The sequence below is a fragment of the Zophobas morio genome, unplaced genomic scaffold (genome assembly GCF_036711695.1).
Source record: "Zophobas morio isolate AGI-343-1 ecotype UQ-CSIRO unplaced genomic scaffold, CSIRO_AGI_Zmor_V1 ptg000004l, whole genome shotgun sequence".
Lineage (NCBI taxonomy): Eukaryota > Metazoa > Arthropoda > Insecta > Coleoptera > Tenebrionidae > Zophobas > Zophobas morio.
The window spans coordinates 2,752,562-2,767,886 of record NW_026972109.1 but is presented as its reverse complement, the minus strand read 5'-3'; the positions used below and the strand labels follow the sequence as shown (position 1 = coordinate 2,767,886).

Genomic DNA, 15,325 nt, shown 5'->3' with positions numbered 1-15,325 from the left:
GCACAAAAAACCTAAAAGAAACACACATGTATTATGAACTTCTAGGGTTTTATTTACAAGAGAAACTTTACAATACAGTTAATAAATACAACTTCTAGATACAACAATGCGGATTTATACACTAATTATACAGGGGGAACTAAAAATGTACCAGTTTTATTTACAGTCAATTATGGCACACTTCGAGGTTGTCTAGGACTTTTAAGGGCCACTCCAACGATCCGCAAAATCGCTCCGACAAAAATTTGATTTAAAATAATTTTACTAAGTAATTTATATTATTTTTTGCAATTATTAAATCATTTTGAATCATATGTGAAAAATGACTGTACCTCGTCTTCGAGTTCCGGCGCATTTCCCTCGCCGTCGGAACGACCCTTAAACTAAGTACTTATTGCACCGTCGAGATCATCATAGCTCTTGCTATTTCAACTTTCAAGAACCTAAATTATGGCCGTGATTGGCTAAGTGAAAATACGGCGCATAGCTCCCCGAACTCGTCGCTTGAAGAGGGTAAACACCCCCGTACGGTACATGATGCGAATATAATAACCCGGAATGGGTGTGGTGTCCCGGAAATCCGGGAAACCCGCCGCCAGTGCCGACGTTCGGCGGAGGAACGGTGGGCGAGTTGACGTCCATCCCGGGATTCTGCTTCTTCCACTTCGTCCTCCGATTTTGGAACCAAATTTTCACTTGCGTCTCCGTTAAACTTAACGATAAAGCTAGGTTCAGTCTTTCACAGACACTGAGGTAACGTGTGGTTTTGAACTTGTTTTCTAAAGCTACGAGCTGCTCGTACGTGAAGGCGGTCCTCGCTCTTCGGGGTTTGCCCGTGTTTTGGGACTTGGAGTCGGAGGACTTCTTTTTCTTCACGTTGGGGTCTTTGATGTCTTCGCTGATGTCGCTTTGGATTTCGTCGTCTTCGTCCGAGTGATGATCTTTGCCTGAAAAAAAAAAAGAATCTGTTAGAATGCGTCTAATCTGGAGCATTCATCATTGGTGTATTGTTTCCCACCGTCGTCGTTAATGGAGAAAGCGTTTCTGGCAAGAGCGTCGCTTTGATCACAGAAGTGTAAAATTTTGATACCAGAGATGGTAAAACAACAATAACGAACAACTTAAATTCAGCGTGCGCCAACATAAATACTTTACCAACTTTACAGCGTCTTAGCATTCAAGCGGCATTGGCTGGTTTAGACAACGGAAGGAATAACGGAACCGGGACATGTAATTAACAGCCTTAGCGTAATTGCCTCCGGGCTCGTTAGCAAGCCGTGAACTTTGTAATTAATCCTTTGGTTTTGCTGCTACTGCTCTAAGCAGATGTATTAATTATGGACGGAATACGCTCGTTTTAACTCCACCTACTCCCTTCTCTTCTCCGTACCTACTTTATTAAAATATTTAAACACTCTGATGGTTTTCTAATTGCAATCTATTGTTCCGCACTTCATAAATTAAACGCTCCTGCTTTACTTGGAACATTTATTATATTGCACTAATGGCGGGCAATTTATTTCAGGACTTCCTTTTCTGCTCCTTTCAACAAACTACGCGAATCTTGCAAACACTAGTGCGGTAACGCAATCTAGCAAATGGTGTTTATGCTCACTAGTGCGATAACTTGACACACGTGTTTGTTTTGCCGGCCACAAAATGCATTTTTCGCCGTCTCATCGTTGTCGATTAAATCGGTAAATCCGGGGCTCAGTATGATTAAGCGTCGGTAATTCGAGAACATCACGGGAGCCTGTGAAATCAATACGTAACAAGCGACAAACGTGTTAACCGCATTCATTTGTCTGTTCACCGCTAAAACAATGCAGTGCGGTGATGCTCTGTCAGCCATCATTATTCGGATTCCAGTGTGGTCGGCGAAGTTGGCCAGTCATTGAAAATTACGTGGTGCAACCCGGTTGGAGGATTATGTTTTAAATTAAGCATCTAATTAGTTCAACTAGTAGTCGTGCCGTCGGTGAGAAGCGGCACAATAAGGGTGGATATTTGACGGGCCCGGCGCATCCACCATAAGGATGTTTCACTTGAATTAACAATCAAATTTCAAACATCAAAATTACGACCTGTATAGATATATTTTGTATATATATATATATATATATATTTCATTTAAATTCCTTTCATGCTCTATTTCTACCGAGGTGTTATAATAAAGCATCTAAGTTTAATTTGAAACTTTACTGCCTTGCTTTCGATAATAAAATGAATTAGAGCACGGATTTAAGGATGTGGTCCTCAAATTGGTTACCAGGAAATACGAAATGAATAAGACCTATACAAATTTATTTTAAATCTGCAAACATCGATAGAGGGTTTTACTTAAAATCATTTTAGTAATGTTGCTACTTAATGAAACTCACTTAAGTTGTAAAATGTGTTTTTAAATTCCTGAAGATTAATTTTACGAAAGTGTGGGAAACGTCAATATAAGTCTAAGATGGGGTCAATATCCTGATTTAATATTTGCTGAACATTTCAAGGTTCATAGTGTACGAAAATGCTATTTTACCTTTGTCATTTTTTTCATCTGGAACGTTAGTTATATGTGTAATAAGTTTGTCATGAAAATGTATTAAAAACCTGGAAAATGTATTCATTTATCCCCTTTAAAAAACCTATGACGTCGTCTCGAAATTTTACTAATATATGTCATATAAACTTTATAAAATAGCATACTCCTGTACTTGTCGTTTATGAAATTGCCTTGATTTTGTTTGTTATTATAATTTTGATTTTATTCAATATTTCTGGTTGAAAAGTTGGTCCTTAAATAAGTCCATACATGTTCATATGTTTGGTTTATCTGCATTTTAGAAGTCCGTACATATCCCTACTTTAAATTATAAGGATTATTTTAAATTTCGAAGAAGCTGAATTTATTGGACTGTACTTCAGGGAGTTTTGCTTTCAAAATATTAGTTATCAAACAATCGTAAATTGTAACCGTCGGCCGTCTCCGTTTACTGTTCTGAGTTTATGGTTTCTTAGAATAAAAAATCGCATTAACTGTGAACATTAAATATAGAAAATATTTAACAAAAAAAAATTAAATACAGTGTTGTCTTCAGTTTGAAAAATTGAAGTATTGATATTGTAATAATTATTCTTTTGAACACTCTGTATATGAAATTTTTACTTTATTTATACCACAACCAAGCGCGTACTTTTATTTTTAAAATAATGCTACTTCCATTGCTAAAAAATTTCAATGAAATTGGAATAACATGACAACGTCGCATTGGAATTCCAAAAATAAACTGTGATACTGAAGCCTAACAAGAGGTCAATTAAAAATTAAAAATAATTTTGGATTATAGCTCTAGAAACGCCCAACTCGTGGCTTTTTTTCTATTTCAAATGATTAAAGAAATATTGACGAACGCGCGCTTAGTGAATCACCCTGTATATGTAAAATTTGTAAGGAAAAAATTCTACCTACCTACACACGTATTATCTTTATTTTAACTTATAGGAATTAAAAAAAAAATCGAAAAATTTTAAAAAGTTGTACTGTATAGTATGTACTTCAGAGGCAAGGGAAGTTGGACAAGGCAAGGGCGGGTGGGCGGGGTTACTACTTGCTAAGTTAAGACTGAACCATATTAAAGCAGTACCTGGAATAAAGAGGGGGTGGGTGGGCGGGGTTACTGCTTGTTTATAAGACTGTTAAAAAGAAGACAAACTCAGTTCCGCTCACCTGTTTTCTCTATATCACTGTCTGATTTTTTTACTGTAAAGTGCAATCTAAAATTTAAAACAAATTAAAATGTGGCCTCGCCCACCCACCCCTTTGTTTCGTTGTGATCATTCATTGTTATTGGCTCTGAAGAATGGAAGTTGTATTTATATTGATAAATAATAGAATCTAGGATACATTCTTTTTTAATAAAATTTAATTTTGACCATTGTTTTTCGAAAAAAATGTTTCAATTTTTAGATTTTTCAATTTTTGATTAGCAATTTTTCTAGTTTTCATTTTAAATAAGCAATAATAATAATTTTTCAAATGTTATTGGATTTTAAAACTTTTCCGTTTCCAATTTCAATTATTCGTTTCTTCCAATTTCTGATTTTCAATTTTTAATTTTTCAGTTTTCCAATTTTTTAGTTTCTCTTTTCTTTAATTCTTCGATTTGCAAATTTTCAATTTTCTTTTTTTTGTTAAGACTATCTAAAATCAGACTGACTTCGGCAAATGACGTACTCTCTAAAAAATAGAGGGCGGGTGGGCGGGCTTAGTTTTTGCTAAGTTGAGACTAATTTTAAAAAATGACATACCCTCTAAGCAAATAAAGGGTGGGTGGGCGGGGCTACTGCTTGCTTATAAGACTCTTTAGAAAAAAGGCAAACTCAGTTCCGACCACATTTTTTCTCTATTTCATTGTCTTATTTTTTTAATGTAGAATATCAATCTAAAATTCAAAACAAAGTAAAAAGTGACCCCGTCCACCCGCCCACCCCTATCTTGTTTTGATAATTTATTATTATTAGCTCTGAATAACGGAAACTGGACTTTACATTGAAAAATAAAAGAATCCAGGGTTACATTCTTTTTCAATAAAATTTAATTTTGACTTTTTTTTTCGAAAAAATGTATCAATTTTTAACTTTTTCAATTTTTGATTTGCAATTTTCCTAGGTTTCATTTTAAATGAGTAATAATAATAAGTTTTCAAACATTATTGAATTTTAAAATTTTTCCGTTTATATCCGGATTTTCTGTTTTTGATTCTTCATTTTTTCATTTCTTAAAATTTTCGATTTGCAATTTTTCGTTTCGGCTTTTCATCTCCTTTATTTTTACAGTTGTTTGATTTTTCAATGTTGCTACTTTATAAATTTTGTTTTTCAATTTCAATTATTTGTTTCTGGCATTTTTTCATTTACAATTTTTCAGTTTTTCATTTTTTTGTCTAATTTTACGATATGCAACTGGTCGAGTTTTCAATTTTTAATTTTTCAGTTTTCCAATTTTTTAGTTTTTCTTTCTTTAATTTTTGTTAAGACTAGCTAAAATAAGACTGATTTCGGCAAATGACGTACCCTCTAAAAAAATAGAGGGCGGGTGAGCGGGCTTAGTTTTTGCTAAGTTGAGACTAATTTTAAAAAATGAGACACCCTCTAAGAAAATAAAGGGTGGTTGGGTGGGGCTAGTACTTGCTAAGTTAAGACTGAACAATATTAAGAGTGGTCCTTGAAATAAAGAGGGGTGGGTTGGCGGGGCTACTGCTTGCTTATAAGACTCTTTAGAAACAAGCCAAACTCCGTTCCGCCCATCTGTTTTTCTATTTCATTGTCTTATTTTATTACTTAAAATGGAAATCTAAAATTTAAAACAATGTAAAAAGTGGCCCGCCCACCCATCCCCTCTTTCTCGTTTTAATGATTCTAATTAGCTTTGAAAAACGGAAACTGGATTTTATATTGATAAATAGGAGAATCTAGGGTTACATTCTTTTGTAATAAAATTTAATTTTGACTTTTTTTTTTCGAAAAAATGATTCAATTTTGAACTTTTTCAATTTTTGATTTGCAATTTTTCTAGCTTTCATTTTAAATAAGTAATAATAATAATTTTTCAAATATTATTAGATTTTAAAACTTCTCCGTTTATATAGGTGCGACTTTTCTTTTTTTTGATTATTCATTTTTTCATTTGTTCAAACATTCGATTTGCAATTTTTCGTTTCGGCTTTTTATTTCCTTTATTTTTACAGTTTTTCGATTTTGCAGTATTGCGACTTTATAAATTTTGTTTTTTCAATTTCAATTATTCGTTTCTTGCATTTTTTGATTTGCAATTTTTCAGTTTTTCATTTTTTTTGTCTAATTTTACGATATGCAACTGTTCAAGCTTTCAATTTTTGATTTTTCAGTTTTCCGATTTTTTAGTTTTTCCGTTCTTCAATTCTTCGATTTGCAAATTTTCAATTTTTCTTTTTTTTGTTAGGACTAGCTAAAATCAGACTGATTTCGGCAAATGACGTACCCTCTAAAAAAATAGAGGGCGGGTGGGCAGCAGCAGTGTTTGCTAAGATGAGACTAATCTTGGCAAATGACATACACTCTAAGAAAATAGAGGGTGGGTGGGCGGGGCTACTATTTGCTAAGTTAAGACTGAACAATATTAAGAGTGGTCCCTGAAATAAAGCGGGGTGGGTGGGCGGGGCTACTGCTTGCTTATAAGACTCTTTAGAAAAAAGGCAAACTCAGTTCCGCCCACCTTTTTTCTCTATGTCATTGTCTTATTTTTTTTACAGTAAAATAGCAATCTAAAATTCAAAACAAAGTAAAAAGTGACCCCGCCCACCCACCCCCCCTATTTCGTTTTGATAATTTATTATTATTAGCTCTAAACCTTTATATTGATAAATAAAAGAATCTAGGGTTACATTCTTTTTTAAAATTTAATTTTGACTCAATTTTTAGAATTTGTAAATATGTTTAAATTTGAACAACACGATTATATTATATTATTATAGGTATATTACCTATATATTATTATATTATATTATATACCTACTAACACGTTTCATGTGTAATTTCTTGTAGAAAAATAAGCATTTTGCAATTAAGCTCCGCCCCACACGACTGACGGCGAATAAAAAAATCATCACAATTGAGATAGGGCGGGTGGGCGGGCCTTATATTTTGCCACTTTTTTTAATACAGTTATAGTCTTCTTTCCACTACAAAAACTTAAAACATATTCAAAATGGTAATATTTTGTAGGAAAATATGGATTTTGCAATTAAGCTCCGCCCCCTGGCTCACAATTAATACTGTTTTTTTTTTTGGCTAAAGTTTTGTCGTTGTTGATCTACAATTTAAAAACCATGCTGACGCTCTGATCTATAATTTTTCACAACAGGATAGATAGATAGAACGTAGAATTAATTCGAAAATGACAACAAAAACTCTAACTATGTGTTTTCTACGCCCTAAGTAACTTTACCTACTTAAGTACACTTTCGGAGCCGCTAAGTCAACAAAATGGCATCGAAACGCAGCTTTTGCATTTTTATGACATTGTCTTGGAAGAATTAACGGGTATATAGTTTAAAGATCCTTATTTTCGGAAAAACTTCTGAAATCAGAAAACTGAAAATTTTAAGGTCACTTAAATAGTAACTGGAAGGTTGGTGATAAGGTATGTATGCTACCACAAGAGATATAGTAGTTTTACGGCTTTGACTTTTTGACTACTGCATTATCACGTTTCAGGTTCGCACACTTCTAAACAGGACCGGTTTATCTTTAATGCTCTTTGTTTATAGACGACGTAAAAAGAGGAAAAGTCAAAGTCATAGAATTACTTTATCTCCTGTGCTAGTATACACACTATTAGCGAAGCATCAAGATATGAAATGATGTATTTATAAACAAATCAACAACAGGACAAAATAATCCTACCTAAATTGTACAAAACATAATGAGCTTGTACTTGTAATTATCATTCCATTCATATTTTTTGGATTTGCATATACAGGGTGGGTCAAAAAAATTAATGAATCAGTCAATTTATTTAAGTTCCCGCCTTTTTTGTCACATTACACACGACTCCGTAAACTAAGCGTTATGTACTTCTCTGTGTGCTTTACACCAATTCATAGTTTTCCATTGTTATTAGCATGACTCATCAATCACTGTAATGTATGTCATAGACAAAACTAAAGTACTCGTATGAATCAATGAATGTAGAATTCATATTCATTAATTTGTTTATCCGTGACTTCGTACGTCGCGGTGAAACAGTAGATATATTTACGTAAACAAACTCATAGACAAAACAATCGTGTGGAAGTAGGACAATTCTGAAACCAATACGAAAAAAATTTTACTTACTGAAGTTATGCTTTTCTGTTTGTCACCTGTCATATAAATGATTTCCTGAACCTAAGCTAAAGAACTATAGTAATCGAGTCCATCGGACGACTTGCCACTTTCATGTTTTCTCGACGTTTGAAGACTCCCAGAATACGAAAAAAGTGGTCTCTCTTTTCCGCCTGCCTGTTGCAACCGTTTTAAGCTTATCGTAGTCCTGGTAAATCGTTAATCAAAATTTATTCGTTTATCCCCGACCAAATTTTTCCGAATAAATTCTATTTCAAATCCTGCAAAATATGACTCGATACTTGTGACTTAAAAATATTGATGACGTTATCACAAAATTTTGTATTGGAAAAACTCACTTGAAACATACGCGTAGCACGTTTCTTTATGTTTACTTTAATATTACATACATATCTTTGTTTTAGATTATAAGGGTTATCATAAAAAAATTAAATTTGCAAAATAATGGGTTGATTGTTGTCAAATTTTATATGTATTCTAGGCACATCATGTAGATGGTAAAACGCTAACCAAAATTTGTCTAGTCATCTCCACCCACAATCTGATGACGTCACTTCAAAATTGTATGTATAAATGTTATTTAAATTTCATAAATAACATACTCCTACACTTGCGATTTATGAATCCGCCTTAATTTTTCACTATGGATGACAATTTAACACTCAAAACTGTAAAAATGAAAGCTCTGAACGGTTTAAGCTTGTCGTAAGCACACTAAATCTTCAAAAGTCGACAAAGTTTCTATAGGTTGCATACAGTAATGTGTACTTGTCAAAATGAGCGCGCAAATTGCGTTTCTAATAAAAATGATGATTTGGGTCGAAAATTCTTTTTCTTTCTCACCTGTTTCGCTGTCGTCGTAGTCCGGCGACCCCCTCGATCCGTCGTGGTGCGGTTTCCAACAACAAATCCCGTCACTGTAAACCCCCTGTCGTCCCGTGAACTTATTAGGGTCCAAAATATTTTCGACGGAAAAGGCTAGTCTGCGATTCTGGTGAGGCACAACCGACGGACTCTGATCCCTCGGACTCTCCGACCGACTAACATCGTCACTACAAACACTCTCCGCTCGCTTCATATCCTTAAAACTAATGAAATCACTACTCGAATCAGTCTTGGTCGAAGGAATCAAGTTCTCGAAGGACGTGAACTTGTCCTGCCTCCGCGTCAGGTCGACCGGACACAGCGTGTCGTCGTTCTCCACGTCCACGTTGAGCTCTTCCTCGCTGTCGCAGTTCTTATCGCACATTTCGGCATCCCGCGAATCGTCAGATATCCTCTTCGGCTGGAGGAAGATCTGCGACTCCGTCGAGTGCAAAGGGGACCGTTCCTTCTCCGCGGGCTCTTGATTCTTGTGTATAATCCGTTCCATCATCAGCATTGTCATTATTGGTGGTCACTGCTTAGCGCATCCGATCGATTTGGACTATTTTTAATAAGGCAAATGCTTGTTATCGTGCGGCAGATTTTGATATACTAAACTAAATTTGATCTGCCGAAATCGGTTTAGGATGCAGCTTCCCCACACAGAATGGCGAAGCAAGCATCAAGCCGGCGTGGAGAGGGTAAGGCGGGCGCGGATTGGGCGCTGACGGCGGCGCCGCGAGCCGCGATTGGCGCGGCGGGATGGCGGGCGGGGCTTGTTTAAACGTAGTCGAGTGATCTTTATTTGCTTTGTAATTATGAATATGATTTGTAATAACAAAAGAACCGAGTTGGGAAATTATCAAGCCATGATTGTCGGGCATATTTTGGAACAAAGGCGGTTATTTAGGCTATGCTGATGAAACAATTTAAATTTAGTAGCGTTGAAAATGTTATGGCTAGTCGTTTAATTAGTGGGGGCTGCATTGTTTCGGAGATAATGTGGATTTGCGATATCGCCCTATTGGGTCATTAATATTGTTTATCGCATTGTCTTTGATCACATTAGTGCGGCGCATCGTGACAATTATCGCTGATGCTGATGGCTATAGCGAAAATTGTGGCTCTCTTTATGCGTTTTATACACAACCTGCCACTAAGCTGGAATGAAGCCGGTTTATACAATGCTACCTATAGGATTACTTTTTTTCAGTGTTTTTATTTCTACCGATTGATCACACTGTACAAACAATAGATACTCTAGGTATTTTAATTTTCTAATAAAAAATTAATTTCACTTTAAAGATGAAAGGGTAGTTTTAATTGTACAAAAAAAGCGAGTGGCCTAAAGACGCGCTTACACAACTCACCGAGTAGTAAGTTACAGAATTTATGTCAGCGCTTACTATGACGTAAAAACGCGTATTAATTGAGAATATAATTAAACTAATTTAAATGGGTAATCGTTGTTTGAACCACCGTCTTTTGAAAAATTGTTACGAATTTTTGTAAAACAATTATTTGCTTTCAAAAAACTATAACAATTTTTTTTACTCTTAAAAAATACAAAATAAAACTCGTGATGGAGTAAAAGTATCCGGTTTTAGGGTTCTATATAAAGCAAAATTTAAACAGATTTTTTTCAAAAATTAAATAAATTCCTTATTTTTTAAAATTCCTAAATTTTTCAAGACATTTTTTGTCCCTTGTAAGTATAAGTTTGAAATATTTTTACTGGAATCAAATCCACATCTACTCTTGATATAGATATATTTTCAAAAAATATTTATAAAATATCTACTAAAAATTTTCGAAATATTTTAATGCATGTACCTTGTGTAAAAAAAATTATTAATTAATAGTAAAGTTGATGATTTCGGCCTAGATCTAGCAGACTTTGAAGTATTCCTTAGAAATCATTTTGTTGTATGTAAGTATTTAGTGTCATTTTTTCAAATTTTAAAAACATCAATGAAAAACCCTTTTTAAAAATCCAACACTGTCCGATTCCAGTCATGCTTCAAAACGACAAAAGTTGTCTTTAAAAGCATTAATAAAAAAATAAGAATCTCAGTTGGCTCTAAAAAAAAACAGAAATTAGGCGGCGGTCGGATCAAAAAATGAATAAGCAGATGAACAAAATAAATTGGTGTAATGTTCTAATAAAAAATTAAATAAATATTTAGGTATCTTGGGTAATACCTTACACCAGAATTTAAAATAAGTCGTTTTTATAGATATACCTAATCCTGCACTATTCACTAATTTTCTTGATTTTGAAGTACTTAGTTTGAAAGAATTCGGGAGATTCCTTACTTTGCTTTTGAAAAACTGTAAAAACAAAGGAAATGAAAAATTGCTAATCGAAAATTTGATGAGAAAATGAAAAATCAAAAACTGAAAAATCCTATAAATTAAAAAATTTTAAAATCCAATAATATTTGAAAAATGGAAACATTCTAAAATCGTAAAATTCAAAAAGTGAAACATTTTAAAAATTATTATTATTATTACATAGGTATTTGAAACGAAAACTACAAAAATTGCAAAAAAAAATCGTAAAATTAAGTAAATGTTATTAAAAAAAAATATGTAATTCTATATTCTAGGAGTAGGTACCTGTTATTTATTAATATAAAATTCAACTTCCGTTCTTCAAAGCTAATAAGAATGAACGATCAAAACGGAATAGGGTAAATGTGTACAAGAGTACGCACTTAGTGTAAAACTGTCAACAACTTTTTAATTTTTTTGGATAGACAAATTTTATGATATAGGTTCGTTATATACATGTTTAGAGATCAGATATATTTAATTGTACGCCCCAACACCACTATATTTTAAGAGTAATTTCAATTTTTGTCAAGATGTGTAAATGCGCACTCTTAGACAGTTCATTGCACAAGAGTGCGCATTTGAACGCTTATGAGTACGCATTACATTTTATGAAAAAATATTTGTTTCTAAGGTGAAAATAAATGGGAATAAGTGACTACAGACTACACATAAAACGGGAGACCTATTTCTTCGTACTTTAGGGGTCATGAAAAGACGAGAAAACGTAAAAATAGAGAGTCGGTCGACGGACTCGATTACAACACGCTCAGGAAGTAAAAATAAAAAAAAAATCACCATAACCACCACCACACAACTTGAGAAGCAGTACAAAGTAGTAGAGTTAAATAATTCATTATCGTATGATATGTATTTCCAAGACTATTAGACTACGTATTGCAAGCAATGCTCACTCTTATACAATACCTCGCTGCGCACTCTTGTACATTTGTACATAACCTAATGTTTTCAAAGTTAAAAGCTTTTGATGGACAGAAAGTGTAAAACTGTTAGTGTATAACGACACCTTAAAAGTTACAACTAATGAAAATTATTACTGTAAAATAAAAGAACTGGTACGTACCTTACAAAAAACTAAAACTATGAGCGGTAAAAATTACATCCACACAACGTGTGAACATAAAATCGTCAGTACGACCAAACTATAAACTATATTCAGGTCACTTTTGCACCTTTATCTCAGGTTTAGCATTAACTTCTGAATGGTATAACTACATCTTACCCAGATGGCACTAATAACCAGAAATCATCAGTGCGTACTCTTATACATATGCGCACTCTTGTACACATTTACCCTAGGGGTGGGCGTGCCCACTTTTTAATTTGTTTATATATTAGATTCTACGGCTTGTCAAAATAGAAATCAATTCCCATTTTACAGCAAATAGACACTGAAATAGAGAAAAAATGTGGGCGGAACTGAGTTTACTTTTTTCTAAAGAGTCTTATAGGCAAGCAGTAGCCCCGCCCACCCACCCCCTCTTTATTCCAGTGGTTACTCTTAATATTGTTCAGTCTTATCTTAGCAAGTAGTAGCCCGCCCACCCGCCCTCTATTTTCTTAGAGGGTATGTTATTTGCCAAAATTAGTCTTAACTTAGCAAGTACCTACTAAGTAGTTAGTAACTTAGTTTGAAATGAAACACCCTATATATTTTTACATATTTTGATTGACCTGTTCTTAGGCTTTATAACTATGATTTGTTCACTTTTGAAATTTCAATGCGATGTTGTCGCGTTATTCCAATTTCTTTGAAATTTTTGACAATAAAAGAGTTAATAAAAAAAAACAAAATCGCCAAGGGTTATTTTTAAAGTCTGTCTTACAATATTCTGTGGAAGGATAAATAAACGTACGTACTTTGTTGTGGTATCAACTAAATCAAAATTTAAAATTTTATTATTTTTCAGTTTTTTTTTAAGAATTTAAAAGAATCTCGGAAAACCATTTTGTTTTTATTTATTTTTTTTTGAGTAATTTGAAAAAATGTCAAACCACTTGTGTTTTTTTTTTGAAGTAATCTCGGAGACTCCTTTTGTTTAGTTTTGAAGTGGTTTTAAACAATCTTGAAGATCCCTTATTTTGTTTTTGAAGTACTTACATAGTTTTAAAGAATCTCAGGGATCTCTTGACTTGTTTTTGAAGTGGTTTTAAAGAATCTCCGGGATCCCTTGACTTGTTTTTGAACCAGTTTTAAAGAATCTCAGGGATCCGTTATTTTGTTTTTGAAGTAATTTAAAAGAATGTCGGGAGGTCCTTGACTGGTTTTTAAAGTAACTTCAAAGAATTTCGAGAACTCTTTTTGTTCTGTCTTTGAACTAGTTTTAGAAAATTTCGGGGATACCTTAATTTGATTTTGAAATACATAATTTAAAATAATCTCGGGGACTACTTTTGTTTTGTTTTTGAAGTAGTTTTAAAAAATCTCAGAAATACCTTTTCTTGTTTTTGAAGTATTAATTTAAAAGAATTTTGAAGTAATTTTAAAGAATTTCTGGACCTCCTTGACTCCTTTTGTTTGCTTTTGAAGCAGTGTTAAAGAATCTCGGGGCACCGTTGACTTGTTTTTGAAGTAATGTCAAAGAATGTCGAAGACTTATTTTGATATGTTTTTGAAATAGTTTTAAATAATCTCTCCTTATTGTATTTTTGAAGTACCTAGTTTTAGAAAATCTCGGGGACTCCTTTTGTTTTGTTTTTGAAGTAGTTTTAAAAAATCTCAGCGATCCTTTTTCTTGTTTTTGAAATATTAATTTAAAAAAATCTAGAGGACTCATTTTGTTTAATTTTTGAAGCAGTTTTAAAGAATGTCGGAGCTCCCTTGACTCGTATTTGAAGCCATTTCAAAGAATGTCATCTCAGGGACTCTTTTTGTTTTGCTTTTGAACTAGTTTTAGAGAATATCGGGGATCCCTTATTTTGTTTTTGACGTAGGTACATAATTTAAAAAAATCTCGCGTACTCCTTTTGTTTTATTTTTGAAGTAGTTTTAAAGAATTTCAGGGATGCCTTTGCTTATTTTTGAAGTATTATTCTTAAACAATCTTGAGGACTCATTTTGTTTTATTTTTCAAGCAGTTTTAAGGAATCTCGGGCCCCCCTTAACTTGTTTTTGAAGTAATGTCAAAGAATATAGGCTACAGTACAGCTACAGCCCTAGTGTCTATTGTTGATGATATTTTGCGTAATATGGATAGGGGAAACGTTACTGCATTAACTTTATTAGATCTGTCCAAAGCTTTTGATTCCATCGATATTAATTGCTTGTTGGAAAAATTATCTTATTACGGTGTAACTAATTCTACCTTAAAATGGTTTAATAATTATTTGCACAATAGAAAACAGGTTTGTCGCATAAACTCTGTCACAGGTCAAGACACTTCTGCCACTCGTGACATTAAAAGAGGAGTTCCACAGGGATCGATTTTAGGTCCTCTCTTGTTTTCTGTATTTATATCCGATATTCAGTTTGTGCCTAAATACTGTACCTTGCACTTGTACGCTGATGATATTCAAATGTATTTAAGCTTTCATCCTCAAGATACAACAGCTCCGATTAAGATTAATGAAGATTTGGCAGAAATTTTTCAATGGACTGCTTGCAATTCTTTTTATTTAAACACTAAAAAATGTAAAAACATAATATTCGGTTCCTCTACTTTAACGGCAAACATTCATCTTAATTTAGTCATTAACGAACAACAAATTCCCTGTGAAAGTGTTGTTAAAAATTTAGGTGTAATCCTTGATTCATGTCTGAATTTTTCACAACATGTTTCTGCATTATGCCGTTCAAGTTATTTTAAACTAAAGCAGCTTGCTCCTCTCAGACAATCTTTAGATCAGGACACTAAACTCATTTTAGTTAAAGCAATAGTATTGTCTAACTTAAATTATTGTACTGAAGTCTATGGTCCGTGTCTGTCGGAGTATGACAAAATCAAACTACAAAAAATTCAAAATAGTTGTGTGAGATTTATTATTAACGTACCGAGATTTCAACATATTTCACCATATATAAAACTTTTACAAGAACTTAAGCTAAATGAACAGCGTTTCTTACATTACGTAAATTTCATTAAAAAGATTCTAGAAACTCATGTCCCTGAATATCTTTTTGTTAAAATGATTAAAAGAAATGAAATAAATATAAGAGACTTAAGACATGTTGATCAACGACTCGAGATTCCTGTTCACAGAACTGCAAAGTTTCAGTCGTCTTTCTCCTACT

General features: G+C 33.4%; 1 protein-coding gene across 1 annotated transcript; it reads right to left on the bottom strand.

Annotated features, from left to right (window-relative positions):
• Positions 1–341: 341 nt before the first annotated feature.
• On the bottom strand, positions 342–9,322 carry LOC135137231 (homeobox protein slou). The gene is made up of 2 exons (XM_064066840.1): positions 8,719–9,322; positions 342–947 (listed from the first exon to the last, which is right to left on the bottom strand). Exons 1-2 carry the CDS (start codon positions 9,260–9,262, stop codon positions 436–438), a joined length of 1,056 nt encoding a protein of 351 aa, XP_063922910.1. The 5' UTR covers positions 9,263–9,322; the 3' UTR covers positions 342–435.
• Positions 9,323–15,325: the final 6,003 nt, after the last annotated feature.